We start from the raw sequence: 11,171 nt of genomic DNA on the forward strand, positions 1-11,171 counted from the left end.
CCAGAGCAGGAGACTCATGTTAAGAAACTGGCCTTTAGAGATATATGTTGTATGAGTCCATACATTTTTATTATAAACCACCTTTTATGGGTTAGAGTTAAATAGATATCACCGTTGGACTTGCCCAGCTGATTACTTACAATGAGTTTCATGAATGTGTAAATATGCAAATCTCACTTAATTTGCATAAATGTCCAATAGGCAAAGCGTAGTAAAATAAACACCTAATATATGTATTTTAGATGTTTTTTTTTTGCCCCCACTAGCCTGAAGGAAGACAAGTTATGGAAGCAAAATATCACAAAATCTCAAAAGTGAGCAGAGTTTTTGCCTTTAGTGTAGTTGAGGGTGTCATGTGTTGGGTCTGTGCTACATGCTGCTTCACCTCATACAAACCCACCATCTAAAAATAACAAGAACTACAATACAGGACGGCAATCTGCCAGATATGCTGATTTATTTACACTAAAACCCATCAATGTACAGTACAGTTTGTTGTGATTGATAAGCACTTCATGGTGTGGTATCCAGGCTAATAATAATAATAATATCGACATATTCCCTTAAAATAAACTGCGTGAAACCAGAAAATGATGTAGCACCTTTGCAATAATGCCATGGGTCAAACAGCTTAGAACCTTTGAGGCAGAAGCTGTTTCAAACATGCGTGTTTCAAATATGTGGATAGCAGAAAGTTTTCTCTTTTCTTTTTTTGTGGGATTCACCTCTTTTCTTTTCTTTTTTTTAACACTAGGTATTTACAGCACAGAGCAGCAGCAGTCTCTGCATGACGGTGTTGCTGCCTGCGTCCTCACAGGCAGCGCTACTCAGTCTGGTTGACGTCTAGGGCAAAGCGTACGACTCCGCCGCTCCGCCGAGGCTCGCCTCCCTCCATCGGTGGCTGTGGTTCTCCTCCAGCAGCACCCTGGGAATGATGATGACTGGGTCGGAGAAGCTCGTCTTTAGCATCTCTAGGAGGCAGCACATGGTTAAGATACCAGAGAAGGAGACAGAAAGAGACACATGATGAGGCGTTTCTCTCAGGGCGACACACAACAAGTCATTGGGTTGAGCTGAGCACCCTGTGACCGCTCATTTCAAAAAGGGGGGATATGCAGGAAAACTGAAGAGAATTGTTTGTTTGCTGCACAAATGTTAAAGGGCCTCGGGATGATCTCCACAGAAACTAGAGAAGAACAAATCATCTGATACGTAACTCTGAAGACTTGATAAGACCATCACTGTGTCTTGGGAGTACAGACTTCTAACGATGCGCCGGACAGCTTTGCATTTAGATCGATGCAGGCTGCTGCTTTCAATCTATACTTTGACCCGTTCATTTAGTCGCAGCGCCGTCACCAGCTACAGGATGCCAAGAGTGCAATGAGGGTCTCGGGGTGTTCTTTGACAAGAGCAGCTACAGGATGCAGCGTAGAATGGGAAAAGTCTGAATCACATTTAAATGAGAGTAAATTCAAAATTAGATCATTAACATGCACTTACAATTTCCTGTGAAATGTCTCTTTCCAAAGCAGCGTCGCTTCCCTCATTCCATTCATACTTACCCCTCATGTCACATCCATGCTCACACTCATCACATGTTCTAGGCAAGAGTGCAAAGCCTACACCCAATTATTGAACTTCAGATTGCAGGTCCAACAGAAAACAGTGGCAGCATGCTTCAGAAACACATTTTGAGTGGAAAAGAAAAGAAAAAAAAAAAAGATTCTTACAATGTCCACATAATATGAAACTTTTTACCAAAGATGCAAAGTGCTTATAGTATCACATGTGACTACAGTCCATTGTAAATGAGTGAGGTCCTTCCTGAGTGAAGAATTGGATAAACTGAGTCATGCAGTTTGCTGTAACCATGGCGACGGGGTGCATTACAGCAGCTGGCTCAAGAATGGCTGGAGATGGCTTAACCTGCGGCCTCCTTAAGAAAAGCCACCTTAAGGAAGCTGTAGGATGTGACAGCAGGCAGGCAGACGGCCCCCTCTCACCCCCTAGCCTAGTGTCCATATGGAAGAGAACTACAGAGGGGAGCAGACCAGAGATAATGTGGTGGTTCACCAGAATAAAAAATAAACAAAACAAAACCGTGCCACTGTGTCATAGAAAACAAAAGTAAATCACAACTCCACGAGCATGTATGAATGGGAATGAGTGGCGTTGGTAGCTCTATTTCTTCTCTTTGCTCTTGCGATTGATTACCTGGGATTGGGTAGTGCACAGCCCCACAGGTGTTGCTTTAGAGTCTGCACCCAGCCAATATCTCGGATTGGCTGGCAGAGTTGTATGTAGTGGTACTGTTTTAGCACAACCCTTCAAATGAATCAGAATGTCACTCATTAGCACAGGACAGACTGGACACAGCATCATCCAAATGTGACATCCTCAAATACTCTAATCATGACACCAGACTACAGTACAATGTGATCTCAGCAGGTGTAACATCACATACAGCACATGTGGTTCTTTTTTTTTTTGTTTGTTTTTTTTTGCATCATTTGTACATTTACTAGAGGCCTAAGAAGCACATGACATCTTATTCTGGAATAAGGTTCTGGACATCCTCCCACGTGCATGTTGCCCCGTAAATCCGATGAGTTCTCAGAATATATTGAGACACGATGCAGAAATAATATATTCCTCGGTTCTCACGCGGAGGCAACATGCAGGGCCCCGGAAAGGACGCCAGAGCTCATGCCAGAATGCGGCGCAATCTCGGATAAGCATAGAAAGAAGTTGTGAGAGCAAAATTCTCTTCCATGTGGATTTTTCTTTCTTTTGGTTAATGTCGTCTGTCACAAAGACAAAGACTGGGAGAGGAGAAACGCGGACAGATCCCTGCATCCGCTAATCCTTCAACAGAAAGAAGCAAAGAAGACACTGCTTTTTTTTTCTGCTTTTTGCATTTATTTGTAATGTTTCATTAAATATGAGCAAGCAGATAGAAACACAAGCACGTCACAGTTTTTTTTTTCTTTTTCTTTTGGCCACGACAGAACTTTCTTTACCATACTTTCTATCCTTATTTGCCTAATAATCACAAAGATAGCACCGGTGTGTGGTGTGCTAAGCACTGTGTACATTTACTGCCCCCTACAAGCCCCCCAACCCCCTCCCTCCCTCGTGTTACATGACAAAGCGTCCCCCCCCCAACCAAAGGCTGCAAAATGCTAATGAGTCCTCCCTGATGGGGCGGGCGCTCAGCTCGGATAGATATGATGGTGGCGGCGGTGGCGGTTATGGTTGCTGCTGTCTCATACACTACAGAGAACAGACACAGTAAAGTCAGAATGGAAGCAAAGATGCTGAATAGCAGACAACAGTGAGGTAATTGTGAGGGGAGGTGACGGGTAGACCCATGACGAGACTGTACAGTGCTCTTCTAATCAAGGTGTCTCGGTATATACGGTAAAGACTTAGAAAAAGCAGCTGGAGTCAGCCAGCATGTAGCCCTGCTATCATATATAGACAAATATAAGCTACTGTATATGTACAAAGGAGGTTATAATCAGTTTTGACAGATAAACAGTTACAGTACAACCAGCTTCATGTTCCCTTTTCTTCGACATCATCTCACTTCAAACATTTGGATTAACCAGAAATTCAAACACAACCATGTTAAGCAAAAAAAATGAACCCAAACATGGTAGAACTCACTGCTCTTCACACCGACATGCTTATGGCTTCTGGGAAGTAGAACACGGACTCAGAATCCGAGCTACGCTGACCTCACGTCACGCTGCCCCTACTGGTTTATGTTAGAACACAAAAACACATTAGCATAAAGGAATTAGATCAAAACTAAACTGAACAAATGGCAGTGAAGCGTGATTTATTTCAATACGTGCCTCGGCCGTGAAGCTCCGCGTTCAAAGGTGATGAGGAAAGTGCTATTAAGCGGCAATTTGAGCCGTCTGCTATCGTCCCGCGGCAGTCTAATCACATTGGTTACGGTCAGCCTCGGCACGCTGCGTAACAAAAAAAAGCCAAAAAGGAGGCGTGTGTGCGAGTGCGAATGTACAACCGCTGCTCCACAGAGGCATCAGTCTCGTAGCTAAAGACTGTGTTGGAGGTGATTACGCTAAGTTATGGCCAGCGAGAGTGACAGCTCTGTGCACGGCGCGCTTGGCAGACGGGATACAAACCACTCGACACAACGCTCTCCAGCTCCACTGAACCTCTACGATTATGAGAAACGTCGTCACCCTGATGTTGGATGTCGTTACCGCCGCACGACAGTGTTATCTAATTCAGTGGGAATATTCAGCTGCTATGCAAATGGCTGGTGTTTAATGCATAATCAGTTTAGCGTGACCCAGATGGTACGCTGGCAACAAATTGGGTGTTACAAAATACTGCGTGAATGGGTCGTACGATGCTGAATGGGACGACAAGGCGTTTTCCTACAACAGTTCAAAATGAGATTACAGAATCACATGTAACAAAGCTTTGACGGTGAAATTGCCCAACACAGACTTGAACAGAGAGCAGTAGCAAAGATAACAGAGCAGGTAGAAAAACAAGCCGTGGATCAGACGCTCACGATAACCAAGCGGGACATTTATCAAAGATTTTCAGATTTGCTGTTAATTTGTGCAGAAATCGTATCCAAAGAGCCAATTTGAATAACCCAGAAAAGAAAATAAAGAGAAGGAAAGAAAGAAACAAATCCTTGATAAACTCAACAAAGCAATCTGCTCGGTTGATCAAAGCCAACCCTTCAGAATTGCTTTTTCGCTGGGCCCATGCAACGAGAGCCATCCATTGGCTAGCCAGGCAGCCGGTAGCCATGGCAACCTGGAGATGGAGGCGAGCGGAGTGGGGGTGGGTGGGTGGCATCAAATGGCGGAGAGAGAGGGGGGAAGAGGATGCTCCCGCCCACTCGTTACTATAGCGATCTGGTGTAGCGGGAGGCGGGAGGAGCGGTGGCGTGTCATGATCAAACCCCGACGACTTATTCTAGTATTATTGTACAAACGTAGCCAAGAGGTAGTGACAGAGGACAGAGGAGAAGGATGAGGAGGGACAGAAGAAAGAGGCAGGAGGGGGAAGAACAGGAAGATGGAAACACAGACGGGAACCTTGAATTAATTTTGCAGCCTCTGTATTTGTTTTTCCCCCAGAAATAAGAAAAAAAAAAAAAAAAAAGGAGAAGTAGTGCTAAATGATTTTTACTCTTTTGCCTCAGCCAGTTTGTTGTTCATCTCTTTACTTTTCTCCTTGTCCCCCACCGCCGGCCGGTTCTCGCTCTGGTTCTCCGAGGTCGTCTTCTTGGAGCCCCTCAGCGCGGCGCTCTGCTTATCTTTGGCTTTCTTCACTGGCTTGCCCTGGCCTGCCGCTGTGGCTCCAGACTTTTTGGGTTTAGAGCGAGGGACACTATACCTGTCAACCTAAAGGTGTCGGATAGTGGAGAAGAGATGCCTGAGCTGAAAGGACTCGGTCACAGCTTGTCATTTTCTAAAACTGTCAATGAGATGAACATGGCAAGAATATCACAACGTTACAGAGTCATTAAATATCTGCTCAGGTCTCATTTCCCTTCACTAGATTTAAAACTCTGCGACGACGGCGTCACACAGGTGCGTCGCTCTCACCTGTTTGCTGGGGTCTATGTAAGGTTCGCTGTACAAACTGCGTATCCTCCTCCTCTCCAGGGCCTTGTTGTCGGCCGGCTGCAGCGGGGCTTGGGCCTTGAAGGTGGCGCTGTAGCTGGTCTCTAGGCTCGTCTTCTCATCCGGGGGCAGGTACTGGGACCGGGCTCGGATCATCTTTACCGGCTTCACATCTCTGTAGGCCTTGAACTCGGTTCTGTTTGGAGAAACAAAAGGGAAACAGTGAGAAATGTGCTTTGCTGCAGGCTTTCTCAGTTTCTGGGTAAAAGTTAAATAAGAACACCAAGCTCATCATCTGTAGTAGAGCTAGAGGATGATTAGCTTAGCTTAGCATAAAGGCTGGAGGTCAGGAGGTCATAGCACCCAGCCTAGAAATAATTCAGCACCTCACAGAGCCACAATTTCTAATTTTTTACGATGATTTTCTCATCTTTTTTTCGACTCACACGTAGCCAGAGTAGCTGTTTTCCGATTCCCCAGTTGCTAACCTCAGCTGGATCTAGATTTATGTCCTGAAACATGAGAGCGGTTTTGAGGTGCCTCATCTACAGTAAATCTACGCAAGACAGCAAATGAGAATATTACACAAAACACCAAAGAAGAAGAGTCAAATAGTTTTGAATAATGCATGGTTTGTGACACCCTGTTCAGTCTCGTAAGCACCGTTTTATTCATTTCAACTCTCTACTTCGGCGTGTCTACAGAAAGAAAGGGGAGTGGTGCAGAGTACGTGAGAGGTATTGTAGGTGGGAGGAGGTCTGCACCAGAGTCTGATGGTGTGATATTCTGTAGTCCTCACACAGCAGTTCTGAAGAAGGTCAGCAGTATGGCGTTCCCAGCGAGCGGGCTGGCCCTGCAGCGTGTGCTCCGTCGGTCTGCTCGCATTTGAAGATATACGCAGCACAGAGGACAGCCACGCTCACCGGATACCATTCACTTTAATATATATATATCCCTTTCTTGTGTTCTGTTTCTCTGCAGTGCTGTATTCACCCAGCGTCACTCCTTCCAACTTCAGTAAACGCCGTATGTCGGATACAGCGGCTGGATCTGTAGCGCCGTAATCAGCAGTTATCTTTATGAGCAATTAATCAGACGACTATTTTCTATATTGCTTAGCTCGTCAAACATATATGGAGCTAATATTTTGAATGAAAAGCATCTAAACCAGAAAATATTTACCATCTAAGCTTAGAAAAAGACGTCGATGGTTCTCTTCAGTCAACTTTTTCTTATTATTGTTTTAAAATAGAAAAAAATCACCACATTTCTGTTTACAGAAATCCTGAAATTGCCTTTTCTGTAAATGTCACTGTGGCCGGCGGCTGTTTCGTCAAAAAGGTCATCAGGTAATGTAGGAGGCCGCGTTCTATTATAAGACTTTAATGTTGTTGAAATGTTTTATGCTGCTCTTGAGGAAGCTTCTGTTCTGGCAATAAACAAGAACGATGCAGGAACCTCCATTTTTCATCTTTACAGCCAGAAATGAGACGGAGAGGTTTCCTCCTGTGAAGGGCTGCACCATCCATGGATAAACTGCACTTTTATTTTTCACATAGCAACAGCAGCGCAAAACTCTTAAACTGCATTATTCATCTGGCAAAGTTCTACAAAGACTGTGATTGTTTCTGTTGTTCTTCTACAGACGATGCTGACGTGAGCGAGCTGCTCTAAGTAACAGCTCCCTGCTTCAGACCAGTCAAATGACGGCCAGCAGTCGTCCCCCGTGGCTCCGCTGCAGTCGCAAACCGTCCAACCCCCAACGCAGCGCAAACACAACAACACAACGGCAGTCGAGGCTCGGCTTCCCGTTCTCTGTGTCAGTAAAGAAAGGCACTATATTAAGCAACAGCGCCGAGTGCAGACGGAGCAGCGGACAAGGTCAGGCTGCCGTACTGTGGCCTCATTAGGACAATTTATGAGCTCAAGTCATTTGGAGAGACGTGCAGTCAATAAGTGGAGGCTTTGACTTTACATCGTCTTGCTTTGCAGGACGGTGAAATTTGTAGCTGACTTAAATATTCTCGTGGTGCGGGGTATCACGAGCTTTACCCTTCATATGGTGGTGGGGAGGCTGGAGTCCATCCCAGTTTACTGTGGCTGGAAGGCGGGTTACATCCTGGATAGGTTGCCAGTCTGTCGCAGGGCCAGCACGGAGAGACAGACGACCATTCACGCTCACACTCACAATTTAGAATCACCGTCTGACCTGTCACGCACGGCTCTGGAGAGCAGCTGAGCAGCAAGTTAAAACCTTCTTGTTGTGAGGCAACGGTGCCACCGCTGAACCACCGGGCAAGAACATCCATCCATCCAACAAGATGAAACAACTTCACAAGGAAACTATGAACAACACCAGAAATGCTCTTCATGGGAAACGTTGACTGATACGTCCATAAATTATACAGATGTAAATTGCTTCTGGACGCATACATCAAACAACAGATTTGTGGTGAAAGTTCAGTTGGGTGCTGCAGCCATCGGCAGACGCTGTAGTCCAATTAAACTGCAAAGCGCATCTTCATTCCTAATCACATTTGTCAGGGCTCGGTATTAAAATGTGTAAACATCCTCATCTGCTGTGTATTTCTATGGTGCCATTTCCACCTTAAAATATTTCTTTGCATCATTCACACACTGGTGTCTCACTCAGACTGTGCAGGATGCGTACTCGTGGTCTGTTGCTGGTCCGTCGTCTCAGTGTTTGAAGCGTTAACGTCTAATACATTTGCTGCCGTTTACAGATCTTATTGATTTCCTACAGATTTTTCTACTGGAACTCGATGTCCTGACTGCCACGGCTGTCCCTTAACAGGCTGGTTAGTTAAACTCGGAGAAAACAACAAGTGCCCTTTCTCTACTCCTATCTGTTTCGGTGCTCTCAGAGTTAACGTTCAGAGTTTAAGCTGTCAGATCCGATACCACAATGGAAACAGAAGAGCTGAAAGAACCGCTTACAGGGTTGTTCCTGTAAACGTTCATTTCAACTCCCACTTGCCTCGAGTTCCTGCGGGGGAAAGCTGCCAAATCATCCCATCATTCAATGGGAAGGGACTTCAAAGCCCACAGCCATGCCAGCAGCTCTCAGATGTTGGTGCTTTGACCTAAATGCTAACAAGGACAATGCTAACGTGTTGCAGGACCAGAGGTGGTACCAACACACATGTTTAGCATCTTAGCTCAGAGCTTTAGCATGCAAACCTGTGCTGAGGAGTACTAAACACTAAGTTTAAGTTATTCCACTTCATCAACAGACTGATAATTTACTTATTAGACAGCTTTTGAAGTTGCTCAAGTATTTCATCTAACCTTTTTCAAACTGGATCGCGACATTTTACAAATTATTGAACAGATTTTTAATTAAAAGTGTCATCGTCCCAAGCCTTTAGTTCCCATTAATTTGAAGGTAAATTAGCTGTCAGGCGCTAACATTTCAGCTGGCCATGTATCAAACAAAACCAAGGCATAAAATGTCACTTCATCATAATGAGAAGAGCAACTTATTTGCACTACAGAGGCTGGTGATGGCGACACGGCCGCTGAATGCTCCAATCCCGTCCTCTGGTGCTGCAGACGAGAGGCGGAAATCACACAGAGAGCCGTTACGTAACAGGACCGAAGTCCACTTTCAATGCTCGACCGGGCCGAGAAGCCACGATGTAAAGGCAGGTTACACAACAACGTCCAAGGCCAAGAGTGTAACGCGCCCACATGACACCACAGGGTGTGTGTTTGTGAGGAGAAAGAGGCAGATTGTGAGTGCAGAGAGGGTCGGCAGTGTGAAACACCGGCCTGTACTGTAACATTGCTGCTATTCACCAACATATGACTGTATCACAATAAAGCCTGTGTCTCTGAGGTCACCGTGTACTTGGTACGTGTTTAAAAGTGAGTGTTGGGGCAAAAAGTGTTCTCGGTTCAGTGGCTGTCGTGTCGCGGAGGTCCTGCACACAAGATCCACGTGAAAATGTGGTCGTCTGAGGCTCATACGAGTCGGCTCAGGAAACATTATCTCAGTGCCCAGCGCCTCAGCTGATATTAAGATGCAGACATTTCACTGGGCAACAAGTACAAAAAGGGCGGTTCATCGAGACGGTAAACCGCTGGAGGGCACAGAGGTACGAAATATTTGGTTCTGCATTCGACTGGAGTAGCTGTATTTTTAAAATAGAAGGTATTACTTCAAAACGTCTCCAGCAGGCCATGCTTTATTCATGATGTTTTCAGCTATCTTGCTATCAGGGTAAACATCAAACATGTCAATATGTAGCCCCACTGGATGCAGAAGAGAAATAAGTACAAAGCATACTACAACAGAACCGAGCTTTTAAAATATTTCTCAGCAAACAAAATATTTAACTCATTAATGGGTAAAAAACTCTCTTAATATTTGTAGGTATTTTAAAGTGGCTTTAAAACCAACAGTGGCTGACCGTAGCACATCCACCCTTTAGCTAAATTCAAGCGGATTACACATCCTCGTGGCGAAGGCGATGAAGTGGCTTCAAACATTTGGTGAATAAAGCTCCGTTACTCATCTGCTCTGCCTCAGCTGGACTGTAGTAACGATGACCTACATACATGACGGAGAGCACGGCGATGTGTTTTAATTCTGATGGATTTACAGTGAGGCTCCTGCTCTCAGAAAACAGTGAAACATGCTGAGTAGATTCCCAAGAACCAATACTCTCAAACTAAATAAATTCAGCTTATCATCATGTGAAATATAATCAAGCAGAAACTCCTTATTTTTAATAAGCTGGAGATGGAGGAGAAAATTATTTTTGCTCGACTTAAATGACAAATGGATGTAGTATTAATTAAAGAGCTTTTACAAATTGAAAGATTTCCACCTATTCTCTCTTCTCATTCGCTTCCTGCTGCTATTTTTCTATTTTTTCTCTTTACTTTGGAAAATGAAGTTCACTTGTGAGTCACAGAGACTCGGGCTATGCGATCGTACCGCCTGATACTCCAAACTGTGTGACGAAGGCTGCTTCAGAAGGGCTGACCCTTCTGACCCGCTGTGTTGGAGGAGCTGTGCGGAGAAAGACCTCGTCACAGCGACCAAATGCCGGCCCTGACAGGGTGGACCGGCGCCAGGGTACAGCACTGCTGAGCTTCATGCAGCCCTGCTCTTACACGGCACAATCTGGACCGCTCACAGTGGGAGGAACGCATAAAAACAAACGCCGGCAAATTTCTGCACTGTGAATTAAAATACGATATAAGCAAGAAGTACTGTGAGAGATTACAGAGAGGGCTCTGAAAACCAGCCAGGATACGGGCCAAAACAAGTCAAATCAGATTTGCTGATGTGAAGCATTCCCACTGAGGAAAGTGTGTTCTAAACAGTAAATCAATAATGTGAATCATTATTGCTCGCTGTTGTGTCGAGAGCCGCTACCAAGGACGCAAAAGAGCTACAGAGAGAATAAAATATTTTCAACAGGACCATTTATCAGGCAGAGAACCAAATATGGTCACTTCAGCAGGTTTTAAAACTGGCCAGGGGCAGAATCACATGACCTCATGCAGCCAATC

At 45.0% G+C, this 11,171-nt stretch overlaps 1 protein-coding gene across 1 annotated transcript in view; it reads right to left on the bottom strand.

Annotated features, from left to right (window-relative positions):
• Positions 1-440: 440 nt before the first annotated feature.
• map6a (microtubule-associated protein 6a) overlaps positions 441-11,171 on the bottom strand; it is a 20,915-nt gene continuing 10,184 nt past the window's right edge. The window contains exons 2-4 of the mRNA XM_008287290.1: positions 5,610-5,823; positions 5,191-5,405; positions 441-971 (exon numbers count right to left, since the gene is read on the bottom strand). Coding sequence (XP_008285512.1) covers positions 824-971; positions 5,191-5,405; positions 5,610-5,823 — 577 coding nt within the window. The 3' untranslated portion in view covers positions 441-823. The remainder of the gene's footprint in view (positions 972-5,190; positions 5,406-5,609; positions 5,824-11,171) is intronic.

This window comes from Stegastes partitus, unplaced genomic scaffold (assembly GCF_000690725.1).
Source record: "Stegastes partitus isolate 25-593 unplaced genomic scaffold, Stegastes_partitus-1.0.2 Scaffold494, whole genome shotgun sequence".
Lineage (NCBI taxonomy): Eukaryota > Metazoa > Chordata > Actinopteri > Pomacentridae > Stegastes > Stegastes partitus.